Source organism: Schistocerca americana, chromosome X (genome assembly GCF_021461395.2).
Source record: "Schistocerca americana isolate TAMUIC-IGC-003095 chromosome X, iqSchAmer2.1, whole genome shotgun sequence".
Taxonomy (NCBI): domain Eukaryota; kingdom Metazoa; phylum Arthropoda; class Insecta; order Orthoptera; family Acrididae; genus Schistocerca; species Schistocerca americana.
Window position 1 is genome coordinate 867,809,089 of NC_060130.1, and position 25,847 is coordinate 867,834,935.

The 25,847-nt window shown below is 39.9% G+C and overlaps 1 protein-coding gene across 1 annotated transcript in view; it reads left to right on the forward strand.

Moving 5' to 3' along the window:
- Nucleotides 1-25,847, forward strand: part of LOC124555451 (coiled-coil domain-containing protein 77-like) — a 197,905-nt gene that overhangs the window by 112,867 nt on the left and 59,191 nt on the right. The window contains exon 5 of the mRNA XM_047129370.1: nt 17,366-17,501. Within this exon, the coding sequence (XP_046985326.1) occupies nt 17,366-17,501 (136 nt within the window). The remainder of the gene's footprint in view (nt 1-17,365; nt 17,502-25,847) is intronic.

Consider the following 25,847-nt stretch of genomic DNA (forward strand, 5'->3'; position numbering starts at 1 on the left):
TTGGTAGCACACTAAGAATACATACACGTGGCTGACGCAGATCCATCAGAATATCAGAAAATGTGCACCAGGTGAGAACAGCAGTTCAACAATCGCCACAATGTTCTGCTCGATGACATGCTGTTGCATTGGGGATTTTAGACTGCTGTTTGAGAAGGATTCTGCAATGCTATTTGAAGTTCCATCCTTTCAAAATATTGATTGCTCAAGAATTACGCCCAGCAGACTACGCCAACGATCAAAATCTATGTGTTCAAATACTTGCTCAGATCCCTCCGAATGCAGCTTTCTTCAGTAGTGATAAGGCACATTTTCATCTTAGTTGATGTGTGCATAAGCAAAACTTCGCTACTGGGCTGAAAATAAACCCCCGAATTATTCATGAAAGACCGCAACATTCTCCTAAAGTGACAGTGTGGTGTGCCATATCAAAATCTGGCATGTTAGGGCCTTACTTTTTTGAGGAGGAAGGAGTGACCGTGACAGTGAATTTCACACGTTATGTTTCATTGTTGCAAAATTTTCTGCAGCCCAGAATGGATGAGATTGTTAAAGAACATGGGGATTTGTGGTTCCAACAGGATGGAGATACTGCACACACAGCTCGAATTTCACTTGATGTTTTGAGAGAAATGTTTCCAGAACGCCTCATCTCTTTGAGGGGTGATATCGGGTGGCCAGCGCGGTCACCAGATTTGAGCATTTGTGACTACTTTCTTTGGGGATATCTGAAGGAAAAGGTGTTTGAAAGCTACCCTCACACTCTACCAGAGTTAAAAGAGCAGATTATTGACAAAGTGAATGCCATACCCCGCAATATGTATGCGAGAGCTGCTCAAAATCTTCAGGGATCATCTACAACAATGTATTGATGCTAACAGCTGCATCTTGAGGACATTATTTTCAAAACTAAATGAATGTAAAATAGTATATTGTACTAATTTAGAAAATAAATACATTTTTTCTCTATACATCCAGATTTACTTTTTATTGTTCCTTAAAACTGCTTTTTCGGTTCTGCTGCACCCTTTAGAACACATCAGCTCAAAAATTTTGAAAAATGATGCTATTAGTGGAACAGGTCAGAAGTTACTGACTCCTCTCTTATCACTTTTCTTAAGGAGGGGTTTAACGGCAACATATTTCAGTGTCTCTGGAAAATAACTTGCATTAATTATGCATTATGTATTTCAGATAAGACAGGGCTCATTATGTGAGAACAAATCTTCAGTACTCTATTGGAAATACCATCAAATCTACATGAGCTCCCATTTTGGAGGGAATAAGTAGTTTTCTTAATCTCGCAAGAAGTTGGTGATACATTTATTTTTTCAACATACTTGTGTCATTTTTCTTCTGAAATGTTTGTTCCTACACTTTCTGCTATGTACATGGTGAATCACCTAAAACTGCACCACAAATATTGACGAAATGGAAAGTAATATTGATGAGTGGTTTTCACGGAATGGATTGGTAGTCAGAGGCTCATACAGATCGTAATAATACTTAGAAAGTGTATTTTTTGTGCAAACAAACACTTTTTAAATGGAACAATGCCTATTGATAATAACAAACTAAAAGTAGTTTAAATTAGAATGTCAGTAGTGTTTGTTGCAGTACTCTAGTGCAAAATTATGTGCATTGCCTGTACTTAATATTGGGTTTCACTAAGTGCAGAAGTTAAAAGTGTTCTGTTGCATATGAGAAGAAGACCCTAATGTATGTAGTATCTTATAACATAGTAAACATATCTCTTATGTCCATCACCTGATTTATGTAATTTTGTGAACTTTCAAATGTCTCTGCTGTAAAATTTACTTAATGTGGCTTACCATTATCTAGCTCCAAGCACCTAAATTTTATTTCAGTCCATTTCAAAATTTACAAAATATTACAATCCATGCTGGAAGACTTTCTCAAAATTCTTCAGATTGCATTTTGTTATTTACTTAAGCAAGTAGCCCAAATCAGCTAAGTATTTAATTAGAAAAAGGTGTTTTGCATGACATTAAGTCTATAAATTAAAAAATTTTACCAGATTCCACATATTATAGAAAAGCTTTTGAAATTAAGTTAACATGAACAAAATGTAAACTAAATAGTTAAGTTCACTGCAAAGAAAAAAATACCACAAATAAAAAAATATAATATAGTACACTCATGTGCAAGTATTCACACTGCACAGATAAACACACAAGAAGGCACTACTGGGATGTAAAAAAGAAGGATCTCCACACCGTCCTCACCTGATCGCTATGATGTTACTTAGCAATGACTCACAGGGTTGCCAATTGCTGGTCTGCACCTGCTGTTGTCAGCTAACAAGGCTGATGTCCATGCTTACTGAAGGCATCCAGCCAGCATCTAAATTATCCTCCTGTTGGTTCCTTTAGGTGCTGTCCAAAGTCTCCCCAATGGCCAGGCTGCTCTCTGCTGTGCTTCTCTGCCGTCTCTCGACATGCAACAACACATAACACTGTACCAGCCACAGATTCCTCTCGTAAATTCTCTATGGCATCTGCCACACCACCTAACAAGCATTGCAAGTGCTGGGTCCACTCTGGCTTTCTTTTTAAATCACTGCAATTTTACACAATGGTCCAAGAGGCTGTCTAACTATGTTCCGAGCATCCTTATTAACACAAAACATATGTATATAACATTTGTTTAACACTGTTCATTAACACAGCAAAGATAATCACGTAGCACCGTTCTTAAAAGAAGTATATTGTAGCATATCGACCATATTCGGTCAAGAATTATGACAGAGCAGAAGTGAGCTGCAACAGGGCCAGCCACAGGCAGGCAAGAGTGATATGCATTGCAAAGCGAAATACGCTGACTGGCATTGCAAAACAGAACCGACTGGGCATGGTATAGCAACAGCCAGTGCTGGAGTACACTAGCATGAGGATGGAAGTCTTTCTTCACTTGCCACCATGGAAGTGTTTAGAGTACGTGCTGTAAGTCCAATAATTACATAGTCTGAAGTTTATAAGTACTGAGCCATTTGTGTATTAAAATATTCTTGTCTCAGTATCACAGCCTGCACCACGAGCTTTTAACACATGGAGCAACATCCTGGAATCCAGTATGGGGTCCACTGCTCGACCAGGGGATGGGGTAGCCTCCCCTGAGTTACGAAAGCAGCTGCTGCTGGAGCAGAAGGCCATCTGCTCGCTAGAGGGAGGTCACAGCCCCATCTGCGGTACTGTCAGCTGCACCACCATGTTGTCATCACACTCGCAGTCAGAGACATCACTGACAGTGGCATTTGAGTGATGCCACACTTGGCCCTGCTCTTTGCTCTGTCAGCACTGCCACATGTCAATTGTTTCACATGAGATGCAACTGGACACCTTCACCAAGCTGTTCCTGATGTACTACAGCCAAGGGCCAGAATAAAGAAGTTAATAAATCAAATCTACTGTCATCCTGACGTCTCATTTCACTCTCCATGGGTGCCAATCCATGGGTCATCTAACACTGGTGCTAAATCATTGACAACGCATTCTTAGATCAATGTCTGAATCTATGGCCTGTGGTATGGCGAATCCAAAAAATTTGATTGTATTTTGGTCATGAAAGAAAGGTTTGACAATCATGCATTTTGTAAAGTAAATTTTATTGTGAGTAGAGAACTGGTGGATTTGTCTAGTTTTAGAAGTAATGGAAGTCGTGATTGGTTAGTGCCTGTTAGATGTACACAGCATAACCTTGAGGGCCACTCAGCACCATGCACAGAATCAGTTCCAGTAAAATGTTATACTTGTAATCGTTAGGAGTATGTGGCTAGGCAATGTCGGGAGTCAGGATGGCTCTTGATTAGATGAAAGAATTAACGTAATGTATTTTGTTTTCCTGTCTTGTGAATGTTAGTTCTCAAAGTGAACGTTGTCACGGACAAAGCTTTGACACAACCAAAGACATGAGATGTGTCAGAGCCAGAAGTAGAATGCATATTGTTAGAAAAGATGGCACAATTAACAGTGGATAATGCATAACATATGAAGAATTTAAGGAATTGTTAATTCAGAGGTATACGAAACAAAGACACGATAGGGAACAATTAGGGGCAATAACTGAGAGAGCAGTTTGTGAATAGGATAAGGAAAATTGATGGATGTACCTATGAATTAGAACAGGGTATCAGGATACTGCAGTCAGTGAAATTATTTTGCAAGAAGCTGAGCAGAGGGTGTTTAATGCTGTTTTAAGAGGGTTGCATGCGGAAATGTCAAGATATGGATGGACAGGGGGTCCGACGGATTTGCAGTTAGCAGTGCGGTTAGCTATAGAGTGTAAAGAGATTGATTTGTTGACTGGACTGCAGGGTAAACAGATAGTGTCTACAGCTAATATAAAATGCTTCAGGTGTGAATGAATGGGCCCTGTAAGGAGGCAGTGCTGCCAGCCTCAGGGTGATATGATTAAGTAAGAGGAAGTAATAGTTTAGAAGTGGAGGACCAGGGAAGGATAAGGTGTTAAACAACAACTGGAACCTCAGATCTACCTACAGTCATTCCCTGTAAGATTGGATACTACAAAATCGTATGCAGAGGTCGAATGTGTGATAAGAGGAATAGGAAAAAAAAGGGTTGCAGGATATTATTAGACACAGGCACATTTGTTGGTCGCCAATACTGATCTGGTGAAACGTAAACAATGGAACCCTCCATGGTACAGATTGTGTGAAGTGGGGGATAAGGATGTCACACCATTAGGATATGATACAGTTTAAACAATGTGTAGAGATTGTGCCACACATGAGTGAGGGCTACGACATGATTCTAGGATTAGATTTCTTATATTGGCACTGTGCAAAAATCAGTCTTTGGCAACATAGGGTGAAACTTGCTGGAAAAATATTTCAGTTAGGTCAAGCCATTGCCAGTGTCGTGATGTCACGAGTGGAGTCTGTCCTGAAAGACGAACTGATTAAACTGTGAACGATCACACTAGAACTTGATCCACATGATTGTGTACCTAAAGGTGTTGGGAAATCACTTCGGGTCAGTACTGCTGTAGCTTGCCCGTAGGAATTCTGTGTGTGGTGGAACTGTGAGAAGAAAATGAAGTATTATATCGGGCGGTTTGCTTAGCTAAAAGAGGTACCATACACATACAAGAAAAAGCATCAAACGTCACAGAAACATTGAACCATTAAAAAGTGCACCAGCAACATTTCAGAAATTGAAACTTCCTGGCAGATTAAAACTGTGTGCCTGACCGAGACTCGAACTCGGGCCTTTGCCTTTCACAAGCAAGTGCTCTACCATCTGAGCTACCGAAGCACGACTCACGCCCGGTCCTCACAGCTTTACTTCTGCCAGTATCTCGTCTCCTATCTTCCTGCCTCAATCGAGCACACAGTTTTAGTCTGCCAGGAAGTTTCATATCAGCGCACACTCCGCTGCAGAGTGAAAATCTCATTCTGGATTTCAGAAATTGTTTGATGGAGTACACAGAATTTTAAAACCACAGCAGTGCTTAGTGTATCTCGATGACAATCATCTATGGGAGTGGTGGAACAGCATATGCAGCAATTAAGGAAAATATTCCTAAGGTTAAAAGCAGTGAAATTAACATTAAGTACAGAAAAGTGTAATTTTGTGATGGAAGAGGTAGCATACCTAGGTCATAGCATAAGTAAAGATAGGATTAAGACAGACCCAAGATTAATTAGAGCCGTATATGAATTTCCTGTACCAGAATCTGGAAAGTAGTTGCAATTGTTCTTAGGAGTCGCGAACTATTACCGTTAGCTCGTAAAAGGATTTGTGGATATTGACAGACTGGTGACACAACTGTTAAAAAGGGGCACTAAATTTGTGTGGTCAGAAGAGTGCCAGCATGCTTTTGAGGACTGAAAGAAGCTTTAACATTGAGTCCAATATTGGTATTTCCAGATTTTAATAAAGAATTTGTTTTATCGTGTGATGCATCAAACCATGGCTGTGTGTTGTCACAAGAGGTAGAAGGCATAGAACATCTGTTAGCTTAAGCATCAAGACAACTAAATTCTGCAGAAAGAAATTATTCAACGATGGAGAAAGAGATGTTAAACCTTATTTATGGAATCACATATTTCAAATGTTATCTGTACTGCAAAAACTTTAGAGTAGTAACCGATCATGCGGCACAAAAACGATTTTTGGTGTTAAAGGATCCTTCTGGTAGATTGATGCAATGGGCAGTAAGACTAAGTGAATTTGATTTTGAAGTTGTGCATAAACCTGGGAAGAAGCACAGAAATGTAGACTGCTTAAGTAGAAAAGCAACAGTTTTACATATTGGGGATCATGAACATAAGGAATGGCAAAATGCACCAAGGGCAGATGATGAATGTAAGAATTTTTAAGCAGTCACAGTTTTGTATGCAGAGAAACAAAGTTGGGACCACGGATATTGGTACCAGCAAAGCCAAGGAATACAGTGCTACAAGAAGCTCATGGTTACATATTAACAGGTCATGGAGGTTGCAGATCTACCAACAGAAGAGTAACAGAAAGGTATTAGTTGAGGAATAGGCAGACGGACGTAAACCAGTATGTGCACAATTTCATACAGTGCACACAGAAGGCAGATTTGTGTCGAACAAAAGTATCACTGCAGAGGTTACCTGAAGCATTAGCACCATTCGAATTTGTGGGGATTGAGGTTTTAGCTCCATTCAATAAAACACATGCATGGAATAAGCATGTACTCACCATCATAGATCATTTTTCAAGATGCATAGTAATGGTCATGATGCCAAACCAGGAGGCAGCAACAGTAGCACAAGCACTTCTGAATAATTGGATACTGAAGTTTGGAGTGCCTGAAACAATAGTAACAGACCAGGGAATGAAATTCATGTCAGATCTATTCAAGGAATTGAGTAAGTTATTGAATGTTAAGAAGTTAAGAACGAGTCCTCTCCATCCCCAAGCCAATGGAAGAACTGAAAGAGTGCGTAGGACAATTGGGAAGATGGATGGATACTACGTTGACTCACACCACAACTGGGATGTCTATTTGAAGTAAGTTGTCTCCGCCTGCAACTCAAAACAGCCCATGAATACAGGATTATCACTGTATGAAGTAGTATATGTTCGTAAAATGCCACCATCATTCAATATGTTGAAAATGAGGAAAGGGAAGCCTGGAGAGTCTGTTAACGAGTTTGTCAGAGTGATCAGGAAAGTTTGGAATGGGGTACGGAGTGCAAATACATGAGCTCTGGAGAAACAGTAGGAAGCAGTGTGCTGTATGGCAAGAATGCCAAAGTATAATGTTGGTCAGTAGGTGATGCTATCAACTTTGTATACACCACAGGGAAAGACAAAGAAGTATTTTGCAATGAATCAGGAGCCATACCAAGTGGTAGAGACTATGTCACCAGTAAATTTCAAGATTCGGTTGCTGATAAAAATGCCATTTGTGCTTTTAGGGTGGTTAGAAACCTTTTCAAGGAAGTCCGGAAGTCATTCCAAGGATAGGAGATGTGGAACAGAAAGGAAGAATGAGAAAAAAGGTATTGAAAAGTACACAAGAGTTTGATGAAACGTTAATGAGGAACTTTAATGGATTAAGGCCTAGGAGATAGTCTTTTTTTTAGGTTTGGTATAGATTTAGTGTAATTAGTATAAGCAGCTGCAAAGCAACAATGAATTGAAGGGGGCAGAAAGTAACAGGTATTCTGGCCTGTAGGTGAGATGCAGAGAAGGCAAGATGATGTGATTCATAGTTGGACTACTGATCTTCATCAGGGTGGAAGTGTTGTGGAACCAGCTCATGGAAGGGGGAGTGCTGTTCACCAAGCAGGAATACGTAGTGATCACCAGTCATTGCTGTGTGATACAGGTGGTATCCAACACATGAGACTTGCTTAATGAGGTGAGAAAATTGGAAGAAGCATTCAACATATTCTGTCAGAGAACAGAAAGGCATGGGATACTCAAGGGAAGTGGCAGGTTTTGTGAGAGAGTACATAGAGCATACAAGAAATTAAGGAATGAGGTCACCCAGGTACTGGGGGTTATTCCACATACACAAAGGAAGAGGAGATGGATTGACGCTGGAGGTTAGCTTATGAAAACAATATTTGCCACTGCTGACGAGAAAGACATTCGAAGGGTGAACAACACCATAGGAGAGATTTAGCAGTGGGGAAAAGGGAATAAAGCCATGAGTGATTGGCATATAATGCAGATTGCATGCTTAGAGAAGGACGTATTGAATAACACACAACTACTACAACAAATGACTGGAGAAGTAATGCTGTATGCCAGAGATGCAGAAGCTGCAGTTAATCAGAATATTGGGGAACTACAAACAGAAGTAGAAGTCTTTGATAGGGAGGCAGTAATGACAAAATGGCAGCAGTCCATAGAAGGTAGTGTTTGGAAAGCACGAGAGAAAGTAATAGAACTACAGGCTGTAAGAGATCAGCTAGGGTTAAACTTTTTGTCACCAGAGCAGCACTTAAGAGAGTCTAAGGAAAGAACAGAAGGAACTACCACTGAAGTTGGGGTTGGTTTTAGAATCCAAGCACAAAAACTTAGCTTTTTATTTCAAGGTAGCTGCAAATTTGGTGAGAACTGATGGAGCAAAAGTTTACATTTCCTTTTGTATATCATTATCAGGGAAACACTTATATTACAAGTGCTGTATAGTTAATGCATATCCTGCTATATGGGGGATCTTAAAGAAAATTGTAAGAGTAAAAATGCAGTGATTATTATTAATTGCAAAGTACATGGGAAGATATGTAGAAATGGAAGAAATATTACAAAAATGCTACTGAGGGGAAATCACAGTCTGTCCAAATATGGTAATAAGAGAGGGGCAGGATTCCTACAGAGTGAAATTGCTGATGGGACCAAAGGAGCTAAGAGAATGCAATAAGGAAGTGATCGAGCCGGAATTGTACTTTCAGAAAGTCGAGGCTCATTGGTTGTACACAAGATGGTGGTAGTGGCTAGTTATTTCGAGCAGGGTAAGCTTTTGTCAGCAAAGAGGCAAGAACTAAACAGGAGAGGTTTGTTATTAAATGGGACAGTGTATGAGATAATGGGGCCTACTTTCCATCTGCCCTCCACAATTTCATGGATAACTCACCTGAGTATTTTGCAACCCTGTTTATATTGGCCAGAGGACCCCTTAGATGTGCTACATGCTGCAAATCTAATGAGCTTAAAACAAACTCTGTGTCCAAAATTAATGCAGTCTATAAACACACTTCTGAACCAGCTGGAGGGATGTCTCTCTCTGGAAACAGCATGTAAATTTATATCGGGAAAATCAGTAGTGGAAAGAGCAACATTAACTATTGCCATACTGACCACCACAGCCACTGCTGAGTGTAGTCCTTGTTTTGGTACGTAGAAGACGAAGCACAAGACTAAGTTTGGACCCAGCCATTGTTCACATTCCAGTGGATTGGATACAATGAGCATAAAAACAGCAGAAAGGAGATGATTGGACGAGGGGGTAGTATTAAGGATAATTGGTTCATTTTATCTTGTAAGTTTGGAATAAAGAGTCAGAACTTACTGTGCAAGAAGCCTAGTAATGAAATAAGTTCCGTGGTATTTGAGTTAAAGAGCAAGGCAAGGGGCCATGAAGAAATGTGTAAGATGAAGTGATGGGGTGAAGGAAAGAAATTGTTAGAATAATTCTTAACAGGTGAAACAGAGCCAGAGGAATCAGTCGCCAGGAGTTCTAGTGTAAAGGATAATCTAGTTTGGTCGACCTGAGGGACCAGATCTTGATAAAAAGGGGGGTAATGTAGTCTATCGACCATATTCGGTCAAAAAGTGTGCCAGTGCAGAAGTGAGTTGCAAGAGAGCCAGCCACAGACAGGCAAGAGTGTTCTGCATTGTGAAGAAGATCCAGCTGGGTGCGGTATAGCAACAGCAGACACTGCAATATTCTAGCGGAAGGACGGAAGTGTTTCCTCACTTGCTACTGTGGAAGTGTTTAGAGTTCATGCCTTAAGCCCTAAACGAACATAGCCTGGAAATTTTAAACACAGGCTTATGCAGGTATACCAACCACATTTCACTGCAACACACCACTGGTGTGAAATTACAAATGTTCCGCAGTTTTTTGAACAGACCTCGTACTTGTGCTGCATTGATGACAGGTCAGTAGTACTTCGTAGTACTTCTACCGTTCCTGTCTTTTCTGTTTTCTCTTTTTAAATCACCATTGTTAATTTAGTACCTTCCTACTTGTTGTTTAGTATACTTTTCGGTTTTTGTAAAAAGCTGCAAACAAAATAACAACTGTATCATTTTATTGTAAGATTGTAAAATTAACTGTGAATCAATATGTTCTTTGCAACATGATATATGTTAACTGTATGGCCAGTTCTACAGTCTGTGTAACAGATCAAAACAGTTACGGCAATAAATGAAAATAAGTTTTAAAAAAATGCTACAACTACTGACTACCCAACAGAAGGATCTACAATCCAGCAGCTTTCTGTATCCTGACATTGACACTGACACCTTAACCAGTCCTGGCACTTTTTGACAAGAATACTGAGACAGACCTACACACTGAAGCTAGTGGTTATGGGACAGAGGCAGTTCTAGTGCAAATCCAGGAAGGTTCTGGAAGAGTTATTGCTTATGTCTCCAGAATACTCTCAAAGGTTGAGAGGGATTACTCTACAGCTAAAACAGTCAGTTGTTTGGGCTGCTGGTTTGGTTCAATCTGTTTGTAGGGTAGATCATTCACTGATGTGACTGACCACTATTCCTTATGCTGACTAACAAGCCTTGAAGGAACCATCAGGAAAATTGACAAGATGGCCACTGAAGCTTTCAGAATATTATGTAACAGTAGTATACAAAAACTGGCTACAAGAAGGAAGATGTTGACTACATTTCTTGTTATCCAGTGCTGCTGATATCAGTCATCATCGTCGCTCTAACAGGCATTGCAGCTATACAAGGGAAGATCATAGAGACCTTAGAGAAGGAAGAAACTGCCAAAGGACATCGTAGATTGCTGGACAGAATACTGAATGAATGGGACTATGACCCAGTGGGAGAGAAATGGTTGCTTGTTATCCCAACTCATTTATGGCAAGACATACTTTGATATTTTCATGACACCCCTGCATCAGGTCATCTGGGATTTGTGAAGACCTTCAATAGAATTAGAAGTAGGCCATATTATCCTGGTATCTACTGCTCCATCAGACACTATCTACAGTACTGTAGGTATTGCCAACCATGGAGGCATACTCTCAGCTATTCCCAGGATGCCTGGTTCCAGTTCCTTTTGCAGATGCTCCATTTTATGAAATTGGAGTTAATCTCTAGAGGTGGTTTCCCAAATCTGCAAGTTGAGATAGATGGATAATAGTGTGCACTGACTACCTTAGGCGCTTTACTGTCACCAAGGCTGTACCAACTGCCAGATTCTGGAAATCACCAGGTTTCTTGCGGAAGACCAGTTTGAAGCTTGCAGTGCCACATGTAATGACCTCTGATCTTAGAAAAGTAATTTCACAATACAACATTGTCAGTATGATAATTCCCTATCATTCACAGATGAATGACTTCATGGAACATGTTAATGAGATATTGACTGTTACGTTTACAGTGTATGTTGAAGTTGAAGAGAGAGACTTGAATTGAAGAGAGGGTCTTGCATATGATACTGCCTGCCATGACATTTACATACAAAGCACCAAAGCAATAGATTACAGGGTTCAAGCAATTTTTCCTGATCCATGGTGGACAGGCTGAAACAATAATGGGCACTTTGTTTTGTTTCAACCCACCTATGCTCTGGATGATTAAGCAGCTCACCAGCAGAACCAAGCAAGCAAGACAACTGGTAAATATATGCTTCATCAATGCCAAGGAGTAGCACTGTGAACATTGTGTCAGCAAACACTAAGCTGTAAGCTACAACCCAGATGACCTCCTATGGATTTTTAAATCTGTGCAACACGTTGGGCTTATGGATATCTGCTTAAAAGGTACCAGGTACCACTTTTCAATGTCAAAACTGTATATTCTTCAACCCCTAGGTATCAGTGCTGTGGAGATCACAAATATAAAATTAGATTAACAGCAGATCACACCTTGTAGTACAAGCAATCATTGTACCCATACTCCATCAATAAATTAGCCAGGAAAATGCTAATACACTATATAATACAATCAAAAGTACTTCCATCACAAACTTCACAGTGATTTCCAGATTATATACGTAGTTACAGGTTTGTGTAGTTCATATAATACAGTGTCATACTGTGAATGTTTGCCGTCTTAAGAAGACATGTTCTAGCAGTCTTTTCATTTTTGTTTGACTTGTGGAAAACCATAAGTTATTAGCTTTTTATGTGTGACCTGATGGTTTCAACTTACCAATATTATAACTATACTAGACAGCAGCAAAAATGGCGGCTGGGGTGGCAAGTGTAGAAGACACCCCTTCCACCTTTTGTGCACACTTCCCTTACACATGTTCTTGCCTCATACCTCAGTCGCCTCAAGTCAGAAGCCATTGGTCTGTGCCTGTCGAGCAAAACCCGGCAAAATGCGCCATCAGATAAGGCTATCTGGCGCATTTATGTACAATGTAGTATACGGTGCTCACTCGAAAATGATATAGTATCCAGATACAACAGACAGCACATTGCAATAACGATTTCACAATCAGCAATAGACAACAGCTTATTTTAAAAATTTATTATGGGTGTAAAACCATCTATCAAAAAAATGTTCAGAAAATACTCTAGTGAAAGGGCAGCTGCTACATATTAACTTATTCTTGTGTGTTCAAGTAGACTTATTGCTGTTAAATACATTATTACTCCTCACCTGTGAAATTATTATGGTATTTCAGATTTTATGTGAACATTTAAGCATTCATTAGCTTTGCGTGTTAGTTTTTAACCTCGGTAAAGAGTGGAAAGCAGGGGTCTTCTGTTTTCCTCGAGTAACGTGCCAGCACATGCAGCGAATGCACAACAGCTTTGGTCCCACATATTGGAAACTTTTCATTGGGGGAAGGGGGGGGGGGGGGGGGAGGAAAGGGAAGACGACAGGAAAGTGAGTGAAGAGAGGAAATAGTGTTCAAAGCTTTGTGGAGGGGAAGGAACAAGAAATATAACATTTAATACAATTTATTATTGTTTGAGTGGCCTGTTCTGAAGACCCACTATTCAAGCGGTCATCTGAGGCAATGACAATGCTTTTGAAGAACTTTTCATGGATGCCTTCCTTCAGAAAGCCAGTTTCCAGCTTGGCGTACACACTTTAATTCAGTCTTACATGAAGACATGATCATTTGTTTCCTCAATTAAATTGTGCACAGCTTTCATCTGAATGTACAGTTTCTGGATGCAACCTATGATTTCACTAGGACCCATATATTTTCTATCAGGTTATACTGGCAGTGGTAAGGGGGCAGTTTCACAAGCTTGTGGCCCATTTCTGCTTTTAACCTGTCAAGTACAAACTGATTTTAATGGTTCATGTGGTGCCTGATGTCCTCCAACACCTCCACTTTCATATGGCAGTCTGAAATTGAAATAATTTTCTCTTGTAGACACTGTGAAATTTCATCCTTCTTTGTACTTTTCCTTTCTTTTTTAGTGATAACTGGCATTATCCATGATGATCACGCAACTGTCTTCCAAACCATGTAAGAAATATAAAAAACAGTGTTTGAATTATATTATTATCCATTTCTTCTCGATAACCACTGGATTTGCAGGATATAAATATTAGTTTTTTTAAATTAAGCCATATTTAAATATCCAGCATGACAGACAATAAATGTCTTTCCTTTGCCAGTCGCTACTTTAAACCTTATTACCTTTTGAATACTTTCAGACATGCTGTCTGGTGTGATCCTGATTAAGTCAGGTCTCATCAAGATAGAGTGGTGGTGTTTTTCATTTTCTGATGTGCTTTTTTCTCAGTAAATTAGCCCTATCTCCTGCAATACAAAATCTCTCCATCAGAATGCAACTTCCATTGTCACATTTTTTGTACCTGAAGCCCAAACATTCCTGAATTCTTCCACTCAAATAGTTGCGCTCCCCTACCCCATAAATGCAGTCTTGTCGTGTTAGACATCTGCTACAGTTGCCACTCTGATAAAATTTCAGTACTATATGATGAACAACATCTTTCTGGAAATTGTCCACATCGGTTAGAGTTCTTCCACTAATATCTTCCCAAGGGGATTGAAACATCATTTCTTGACTACTGGTTTCCATTATCCATGTTTCTGCAAATATCCTACACGCAGTTCAGTGTGAAACGCCACATGCCTTTGCTGTTGCAGTCTCTTGTGCTGATAAGATTTCATCTCTCCTGGCTTTGTCTATAGGTCATGAAGAAATTAGTGTGCCGTGTATATGATGATTCTCTTTGTTTTGCTCTGTCATCTTAACTCGCAAACAAAAATAACAATATTATCTGATGAAAATCACTACCTTGTCTTCAAACATACATTTCCATGCAGTGAATTCTGGATAATGGGTTACAAAGTTGCAAAACCATGGCAGCAGCAGCATGAATGAAGCACAGTATTGCCACGTAGATGTTGTTAATGATAAGTGTGTGTTTGGTAGTCATTGCTTCTGATAATGCCATCCCAACTACACCTGTAGTAGACGTGGCACTGGTAACAGTGTGAGCTTAGTCATGGATCAAGGTGGACTAGGCCAAAGGTTTCTCATCAGCACTTAGAAACAGGAGGAAGATGAGGGCTGGGAGAACTGACCTACTCCTCCTAGGTGCCACTTTCATTGCTTCCTTTATAGTGCAGTGTGGACACGTCATCCAATGAATACTGTATGTCCTGTGTTGTTTACGGGACAGAAGGAGTAAGAGATGAAACACCACATACAGTCAAGATCATGGTCCAACAATCTTGATTTCTGCAATTTCTCTAAAGGTATTTGGTTCGCGCTGCTGCTTCTGGATCACGAGGTCCCGAGTTCGATTCCTGGCCGGGATGGGGATTTTTCTCTGTCTGGGGACTGGGTGTTTGTGTTATCATTTCACCATCATTCGTTAATGTGGTGAGATTGGACTGTGTAAAGATTGAGACTTTGTATGGATGCTGATAACCACGCAGTTGAGTGCCCCGCAAACCAAACATCATCTAAAGGTATTTCATGTGAATAAGAAATTATCTCATTTCTATCGGGATGGTGATGCCCACTGCAGTCATAAAAAAAACTCAAGCTGCACGTGATGTCTTTGTTCATATTTATTAAATACAATGTTCTTGATGTTCTTGAGCAGTGGGCTGCTCAGTGTTACCAGATTTATGTCACTGTAGCCGCTACACATCCTTCGGTGATTGCTGGTAGGTTTGTTGGAAGAATGTAAGGTGTTACAAAGTGTGAGATTGTGCTTTACTACTTCTATAGTTGAATATGTCTCCAGATGAACAAGATGTAATGAATGCTGAGGGGAAAGTCATAATGCCCATCATTTGAGATGGTCACTTTACCAAATTTGTATCAGATTTGGTTGGTTGAGGTAATTAGTAGTCATAATCAAAGTAAATAAAAAAGAAAAATAACAAAAATGCTAGTTCAGTACACACTAAGGTATTTATAATGAAAACTAGACCAGTTCATAGTAATTGAATACATGCCAATAACCAAAATGTATTTTTAATTTTGAAAATAAAATATGGGTTCTTGTAAATGGTACTTATTACTATTACACTTAGCATCAATATTTCATTTACCTTTCAAAAATGTCCAATGTGTCTTCCACTCGACGCACAAAACTGTCCAGAAGCCAGTCAAACTTGTTCCATACTTTTGTGAGCATGCCTGGAGTTGCTGCATTAACTGTTCTTGCTGTGTACTGTTGCATTTCACCCAGAGTTGCTGGAATTGAGGACACACGGATGATGACTTTCAGAAAACCCTCAACTAAAACATTCACATACTGTGAAATCAGGAGACCTGGGAGGCCAGGGGTGCAATGCGAGATCTGTATGTTCCTGATTGCTGATCCATTATTTAATGCTTTTTTCCCCGCCAGTAATCATGGGTACATTCTCTCAGATGTAATGTTCCTCCAGGGGAAAAAAAAAAAAACATTCACATCCTATGCAGTCCTTACACTTTAAATTAATTTATATTCTTTCATACCACAAGCCAAGTCCTATGCTGCAAAGATGCAGTTAGTGAACAGTCTGCCTCTTTCCATAATACATATTTCCTGTTTCAAACATATCTGATTGTGTCTTGTTATAAATTAATGGTAGTCTTTACTTACAGTTGAGACCATCTGCATAACCAACAGCAAGATCTCATAATTTGTTTTCCAAATTCTTATATTTTCCACCTCTAAAACTATGTTGTAATCCTGTCTGATTACTACATGTAAGGGCAAGACTGATCTCTGGTACTCCCAAGGAATTTTCCTAGATTTGAGGAATAAAATCAGATCCACTAATACATGTGAGGCCACCTAAATAATTACTTGAAGATGTAGTATTTGAAAGGTGATATTAACCACAGGGCGAGCAATCTACAGGTCCCATATCTTTCTGTGGATTCCATATCCTTCTTTATGAGAAGAGGATGAATTAGCAGGTGGTCGGCCACTTGTGCTCTCCTAGGCCTTATATTTTTTTTCTTTTTTACCACTTGGGTGTATTTTACCTCTTTCTCTTTGATTCCTTCTTTCCTTTCCTCTGTCTTTCTTTCTTTCTTTCCTTTTTGTTATAATTCATGTTTTTGTATTAAGTTGTCATTGTTAACAATATTAGGAAAAGGAAAGATTGCTACTCATCGTAAAGATAATCCATTGAGTTGCAGACAGGCACAATGAAAAAGACTGTTACACATTATAGATTTCAACCAAAGTCTTTTTCAGCAAAGAAAACACCCACACATTCACACAAGCAAGCACACCTCATGCACACAACTGCCACAACTGGCAGCTCCAGTCGAAATGACTGTGTGTGTTTTCTTTGCTGAAGAAGGTTTTGGGTGAAAGCTATAATGTGTAACAGTCTTTTCGTTGTGCCTGTCTGCAGCTCGATGGGTCATCTTTATGGTGTGTAGCAGTTTATCCTTTCCTAGTATTGTTGATATTACAACCTAGAGTTTCCATTGCTTAATTATTACTAATTGTTATTATTATTATTATTATGTAAACTGATAGTACTCTTTCATGTAAAGACATTCACTGTTAAGTACAAGGAGTTCATTTATTTCATATAAAATGAAAGATGGCTTTGAAGACCATCCTTTCATTAGGGCAAATAACAATAAATAACCAGAAACAATTAATCAGAAAATATGCAAGAAAATGCTTTCCTCTTTTTGTTGCATCAGTTCTTTAATATGCCTTATTGCAATGATTTACAGGAAAAATTAAAATATGCGAAGAAGCTTAATGAAACTGCTAATGAAGAAGGTGCAGTTAGTAGTGATCAAATAGTATTTGTCTCTTCCCAGTTGATGCCAGTAACAGTAAAACCTCATGATGGAGCAAAATTACCAGGTTGTAATTTTTTTTAGTTACTAGCTACATACCTAATTTTATGCTGCTGTTCATTTGTTTTTCTTATTTATCTGAAGATCTTCATTAGTTTTTTACATGTTCCATAAATCATTTGAACATTTTTTGTTAAATGATGTGCAACAAGTCAGTTTCAGGATGTGTGTACGTGATTAATGTTAACAGTAATAAACATATTTTTTAGTCCTGCTTGTGCTACTACAATCAAAGACTAGTTTTTTTAAACAAGCTACCAGTATTTAAAGGAAAATTCGTGCATGGAATAGAAAGAGTTGTCCAGGAGAAAGTATTTTAGGTTAGATTTAAAATTTGCTTTGCTGCCTATCGGGTGTTTTATGTTATTGAGTAAATGATAAATTTTTTTCTGTATATTGAAATCCTTTCTGAGCCACTGACATCTTCAATTAATGAGTAATAAAGGTACTTTTTTCTTCTAGAGCTGTAGGTTTGGAAATCACTATTCTTCTAAAATTGCGATGGGTTATTCTTGATGAATTTCGGTAGCAAATGTATGTATTATAAAAGTGCCAACCTCCTTGGAGAGGTACCTACATGACTGTCGCAGGTGAACATTGTATATTATACTGTATATTGTATATATGGTTTCTTTTGTGCAATCAATGCTTTCTTTCCGAGTTATGACTGACCCCAGAAAATTATTCCATAAATCATTATTGAGTGGAAATATGCAAAATATGCCAGGAAGTTGTTTTGTTTGTTTCTAAGACTAGTAACTATATGGAGAGCAAAAGTAGCTCGAACTTAATTGTTTGAGCAGCTCAGTGATATGCCTCTACCAGTTCAAGGTGTGTACACCCAAATATTCGAAGCATTGTACCCTGTTTATTGACTCCTCTCATGCACTACATCAATTGTTGGTAGGTATGACACTCTTTGTTGTACATACTAGATATAGTGTGTTTCTCAAAATTAAGGGAGAGTCCATTTTCAGAGAACCACTTAGTAATTCTTTGAAAAATATTATTAACAGTCTCTTCTATTGCTTTCTCACTTATGGAATGTATTATAACAATAGTATCCTCTGCAAAAATTACTAGTTGTCTTGATAAATGTTAAGTGGAAAGTCACTCACATACATAATGAACAGGAATGGACTCAAAATTGAACCTTGTGGTACCGGTACTTCTTAATTTCTCCCCCATCTCAAAATTTCCTATCCTTTCAGAACTGTTTGAATTATTCAGCACAACTTTTTACATTCTGTTAAGTATCATTCAGATTAGTTGTATGTAAAGCCACCAGTTACATAAAATTTGAATTTTTCTAGAAGAGTAACACAATCTACAGAATAAAATACCTTGGAAAGGCCACAAAAAGTACCAACTGGCAATATGTTAGCATTTAATGCTTGTAATAATGGTAAGAAAATGTATAAATAGCATTCTGAATTGAGCAACCCTTCTGGAATCCAAACTGTGATGTGCTAAGTAAATTGTTTTTACTTACACGTGAGACTACATTTGAGTACATTGGGCCATATGAATAAAACTGAAGCACAAGCTTGCAGCAAAAGGTAGAAGTAAGAGCATTCACTTGGAAGCAAAAGGTAAAAGCAGAAGCCTTAGCTTCTGATTGTAATAATGACCTTTTGCTTTTCCTCTTTACCTTTTACTTCTAACACAGTAGCAAAAGCTCCTAGCCACCTGCTTGGTATGCATTGTCAGCGAACCATTGTTGAGCAAGAATGGGCTTCATCACTGTTTCCTTTGCCGTCCGACTGAGTTTCGCTTCATTTATTTTCAGTGAGTATTGTCACTTATTGACTGAAGATGTCCTCGTCCGATTCAGATGAAAGCTGGGTATGTGCAGAAAGTATGATGTTGTTTTTAGTCGGCTTTAGAAAATCATCCTGAGTATCAGAGAAGTCACAACTTCCAGAAGCAAAAAGAAAGAGAGGAGATGCAATCTTAAATGTTATACATTCATTTGAAACTAATATCAGCATTAAAACTGACAGGAAACAATTGCTAAAGAAAATGAGACTAAAAAGGAAAATGGATAAGAACAGAACGGGAAATAAACCGATTGTTTTAAATGTTTGGGAGAAAACGTTTTACAGCTTGCTACTAGGAGATGGGAATCCTACAATGAACCAGGTACCAGGTAAGACAAATTATAAACTCGTGTGATGTTAATATATATTTATTTTCCTTCAGTTAAAAAAATTACACATAGTCTGTAAATGTTAAAATGAGTTTTTTGTTTTTGCAAATCGTTAATTGATGGGCACTAAAATTAGTATATCCATCGAGAAAGCAGTTAGTAGCGTCCCTCTTAGACAACGAATGGAGTGTGCTCCCTGCCGCCGTTGGATAAGCAGCTGCAGCAGCAAGTCGTATACTCCTAGCTCACTCATTTGTTACATAGTTTAATTCTTAATTTCTTTGCGTGTTTTTGGTACTTGCATTGTTTAATTCATAAATTTCGGGCGTATTATACTATTTGAGAGTTGTAGCATCGCGTTTTAGTACCTGAATAGTGTAAATTCGCGTAGTCTCCTTCCGCCACCGAGCAGTGTCAGCAGTGCGCAAGTAGCAGCATTACTGCATTTACTAGGCAATCTTGTATTTTAATAACCGTTTAAATTTTGTCGATTTGTTTGCGCTCTCTGTAGATTAGTTCAGACGTTCTTTGCAAAACAGTTTTTAGCATGGATAGGGACTGCAACTGCTGTGTTCGGATGCAGGCTGAGTTGGCATCCCTTCGCTCCCAGCTTCAGGCAGTGTTGGCTTCGGTCACACAGCTTGAGGCTGTTGCCAATGGGCATCACTGTGGGGGTCCGGATGGGGGTTTGTCGGGGACGGCCAGCTCGTCCCACGCATCCCCCGATCGGACTACGACTGTGGTTGCCCGGGATACTGCCCGCATTGAGGCTGATCCCTCACCTGTGGTAGAGTGGGAGGTCGTCTCAAGGTGTGGCAGGAGGCGAAAGACATTCCGGAGGGCTGAACGGAAGGCCTCTCCAGTTTGTCTGACGAACCGGTTTCAGGCTCTGTCTCAGGCTGATACTGATCTTCGGCCTGACATGGCTGCTTGTCCTGTTCCAGAGGTTGCCCCTCAGTCTGCAAGATCCGGGCGGTCGCAGAGGGTGAGCTTACTGGTAGTTGGGAGTTCCAACGTCAGGTGCGTAATGGGGCCCGTTAGGGATATGGCAGCAAGAGAGGGGAAGAAAACCAATGTGCACTCCGTGTGCATACCGGGGGGAGTCATTCTAGATGTGGAAAGGGTCCTTCCGGATGCCATGAAGGGTACAGGGTGCACCCATCTGCAGGTGGTCGCTCATGTCGGCACCAATGATGTGTGTCGCTATGGATCGGAGGAAATCCTCTCTGGCTTCCGGCGGCTATGTGATTTGGTGAAGACTGCCAGTCTCGCTAGCGGGATGAAAGCAGAGCTCACCATCTGCAGCATCGTCGACAGGACTGACTGCGGACCTTTGGTACAGAGTCGAGTGAAGGGTCTGAATCAGAGGCTGAGACGGTTCTGCGACCGTGTGGGCTGCAGATTCCTCGAGTTGCGCCATAGGGTGGTGGGGTTTCGGGTTCCGCTGGATAGGTCAGGAGTCCACTACACGCAACAAGCAGCTACACGGGTAGCAGGGGTTGTGTGGCGTGGGCTGGGCGGTTTTTTAGGTTAGATGGCCTTGGGCAAGTACAGAAAGGGCAACAGCCTCAACGGGTGCGGGGCAAAGTCAGGACATGCGGGGACCAAGCAGCAATCGGTATTGTAATTGTCAACTGTCGAAGCTGTGTTGGTAAAGTACCAGAACTTCAAGCGCTGATAGAAAGCACCGAAGCTGAAATCGTTATAGGTACAGAAAGCTGGCTTAAGCCAGAGATAAATTCTGCCGAAATTTTTACAAAGGTACAGACGGTGTTTAGAAAGGATAGATTGCATGCAACCGGTGGTGGAGTGTTTGTCGCTGTTAGTAGTAGTTTATCCTGTAGTGAAATAGAAGTGGATAGTTCCTTTGAATTATTATGGGTGGAGGTTACACTCAACAACCGAGCTAGGTTAATAATTGGCACCTTTTACCGACCTCCCGACTCAGCAGCATTAGTGGCAGAACAACTGAGAGAAAATTTGGAATACATTTCACATAAATTTTCTCAGCATGTTATAGTCTTAGGTGGAGATTTCAATTTACCAGATATAGACTGGGACACTCAGATGTTTAGGACGGGTGGTAGGGACAGAGCATCGAGTGACATTATACTGAGTGCACTATCTGAAAATTACCTCGAGCAATTAAACAGAGAACCGACTTGTGGAGATAACATCTTGGACCTACTGATAACAAACAGACCCGAACTTTTCGACTCTGTATGTACAGAACGGGGAATCAGTGATCATAAGGCCGTGGCAGCATCCCTGAATATGGAAGTTAGTAGGAATATAAAAAAAGGGAGGAAGGTTTATCTGTTTAGCAAGAGTAATAGAAGGCAGATTTCAGATTACCTAACAGATCAAAACGAAAATTTCTGTTCTGACACTGACAATGTTGAGTGTTTATGGAAAAAGTTCAAGGCAATCGTAAAATGCGTTTTAGACAGGTACGTGCCGAGTAAAACTGTGAGGGACGGGAAAAACCCACCGTCGTACAACAACAAAGTTAGGAAACTACTGCGAAAGCAAAGAGAGCTTCGCTCTAAGTTTAAACGCAGCCAAAACCTCTTAGACAAACAGAAGCTAAACGATGTCAAAGTTAGCATAAGGAGGGCTATGCGTGAAGCATTCAGTGAATTCGAAAGTAAAATTCTATGTACCGACTTGACAGAAAATCCTAGGAAGTTCTGGTCTTACGTTAAATCAGTAAGTGGCTCGAAACAGCATATCCAGACACTCCGGGATGATGATGGCATTGAAACAGAGGATGACATGCGTAAAGCTGAAATACTAAACACCTTTTTCCAAAGCTGTTTCACAGAGGAAGACCGCACTGCAGTTCCTTCTCTAAATCCTCGCACAAACGAAAAAATGGCTGACATCGAAATAAGTGTCTAAGGAATAGAAAAGCAACTGGAATCACTCAACAGAGGAAAGTCCACTGGACCTGACGGGATACCAATTTGATTCTACGCAGAGTACGCGAAAGAACTTGCCCCCCTTCTAACAGCTGTGTACCGCAAGTCTCTAGAGGAACGGAAGGTTCCAAATGATTGGAAAAGAGCACAGGTAGTCCCAGTCTTCAAGAAGGGTCGTCGAGCAGATGTGCAAAACTATAGACCTATATCTCTGACATCGATCTGTTGTAGAATTTTAGAACATGTTTTTTGCTCGAATATCATGTCGTTTTTGGAAACCCAGAATCTACTATGTAGGAATCAACATGGATTCCGGAAACAGCGATCGTGTGAGACCCAACTCGCTTTATTTGTTCATGAGACCCAGAAAATATTAGATACAGGCTCCCATGTAGATGCTATTTTTCTTGACTTCCGGAAGGCGTTCGATACAGTTCCGCACTGTCGCCTGATAAACAAAGTAAGAGCCTACGGAATATCAGACCGCTTTGTGGCTGGATTGAAGAGTTTTTAGCAAACAGAACACAGCATGTTGTTATCAATGGAGAGACGTCTACAGACGTTAAAATAACCCCTGGCGTGCCAAAGGGGAGTGTTATGGGACCATTGCTTTTCACAATATATATAAATGACCTAGTAGATAGTGTCGGAAGTCCCGTGTGGCTTTTCGCGGATGATGCTGTAGTATACAGAGAAGTTGCAGCATTAGAAAATTGTAGCGAAATGCAGGAAGATCTGCAGCGGATTGGCACTTGGTGCAGGGAGTGGCAACTGACCCTTAACATAGACGAATGTAATGTATTGCGAATACATAGAAAGGAGGATCCTTTATTGTATGATTATATGATAGCGGAACAAACACTGGTAGCAGTTACTTCTGTAAAATATCTGGGAGTATGCGTGCAGAACGATTTGAAGTGGAATGATCGTATAAAATTAATTGTTGGTAAGGCGGGTGCCAGGTTGAGATTCATTGGGAGAGTCCTTAGAAAATGTAGTCCATCAACAAAGGAGGTGGCTTACAAAACACTCGTTCGACCTATACTTGCGTACTGCTCATCAGTGTGGGATCCGTACCAGATCGGGTTGACGGAGGAGATAGAGAAGATCCAAAGAAGAGTCGTGCGTTTCGTCACAGGGTTATTTGGTAACCGTGATAGCGTTACGGAGATGTTTAACAAACTCAAGTGGCAGGCTCTGCAAGAGAGGCGCTCTGCATCGCGGTGTAGCTTGCTGTCCAGGTTTCGAGAGGGTGCGTTTCTGGATGAGGTATCGAATATATTGCTTCCCCCTACTTATACCTCCCGAGGAGATCACAAATGTAAAATTAGAGAGATTAGAGCGCGCACGGAGGCTTTCAGACAGTCGTTCTTCCCGCGAACCATACGCGACTGGAACAGGAAAGGGAGGTAATGACAGTGGCACGTAAAGTGCCCTCCGCCACACACGGTTGGGTGGCTTGCGGAGTATAAATGTAGATGTAGATTTATTTCCAATATGATGGGTGTAGAGGATTTATGGGCAAAGATTAAACTGATTGTAAATCATGCTCTAGAGAAATATGTGCGGAGTAAGTGGATTAAGAACAAAAAAGACCAACCACCATTGAATAGCAGATATGAAAAATACTGAGGAAACAGTTTGTTTCACTCAAGGTTCAAAAACGGTCGTGTAAATTTCAACAGGCAAAAGTTATTAGAAGTTTGTGCATGTATAAAATGATCAATGGGTGAAGCATACAACTACTTTCACTTTCGTACCTTGGCAAGAGAACCCAAGAAAATTCTAGTCTTACATAAAATCGTTAAGCGGGTCGAAGGGGTCTATCCAGTCACTCAGTGACCAGTTTGGTTAGTACATAAATGAGTTGTCGGCTGGGGTGAGCAGCAATTTTACTGTTGTCTGAAGACACTGTGGTGTATGGAAAGATGTTATTTTCGAGGGAATGTAGGAGGATACAAGATGACATAGACAAAATTTGTAGTTTGTGTGATGAATTGCAGCTTGCTCTAAATGTAGAAAAATGTAAGTTAATGTAGGTGAGTAGGAAAAACAATACTGTAATGTTCAGATCCAACATTGATAGCGTGCTGCTAGACACAGTCAACTTCAGGTTATTGGGAGATTTCAGGAAAGTGTAGCTCATATATAAAGGAGACCATGTATAGAACACTAATGTGACACATTCTTGAGTACTACTTTAGTGTTTGGGATCTCCACCAGATAAGATTAAAGGAAGCTGTTGAAGCAATTAGAGGCGAGCCACTGGATTTGTTACTAGTATGTTTGATCAACATGTGATCATTACAGAGATGCTTCGTGAACTCAAATGGGAATTCGTGGAGGGAAGACAATGTTCTTTTAGTGAAAAGCTGTTGAGAAAATTTAGAGAGCCAACACGTGAAGCTAGCTGCAAAATGATTCCACTGCTGCCAACATACATATTGCATAAGGACTACAAAAATAAGATAAATTGGGGCTCGTGTGGATCATATGGATAGTCATTTTTCCCTTGCTTTATTTGCGAATCAGACAGGAAAGGAAATGACTAATAGTGGTTAAAGGCACCTTTTGCCACGCACCATACAGTAACCTGTGGAGTGTGTACATAGTTGTAGATAATGAAAACGTTAATGGGCAACAGACAATATTTTCGGTTTTGGCTTGATACGAACTTTATCAGAAAAATGTTACTGGTCAGCGTAGTCACCAACTGAATAAAAGAATTGTTCAAGCAATATTATTATTATTATTCTTATTATTATTATTATTATTTTAATTCTGCTTAAAATTTGTATTCCTTTTGCAACTTTCTGATGTAAACTGGCAATACCTTCTAAAGCTTAACACACATGTAACTCACATGCCTTTATGTGTTAGTTCTTTTTGTTTGCTGTGTCCTGAGTGCTTTGCTATTCCGGATATTCTAACTATGAAAGCCATCATTTGTCTGAATCTCTTCGAGTTGGACCCTGATGTTGTTATTCAGATAGCCTTCTTCTGTAATAGAAAAATTTGTTTTAAGTGACATGTGATGTAACCCCGAATATTATTCTGTATGTTGCAAGAGACTGAAAATGACCAAAGTACAGGGTGTCCATAATTAAAGTCATGGTTTCAAAATGCTGTAGAAAGAGAACCACTGCTCAGAATGACGTCAAATTTGAACAGCATGTTATTGACACAGGGGGAAACATCATGGAACAAAAAGAATGTAATAAAAATTTTAGCACTAGATGGCCCCGTAAGCATCAATGGGGTCAGCTACAAATGACATGAATTG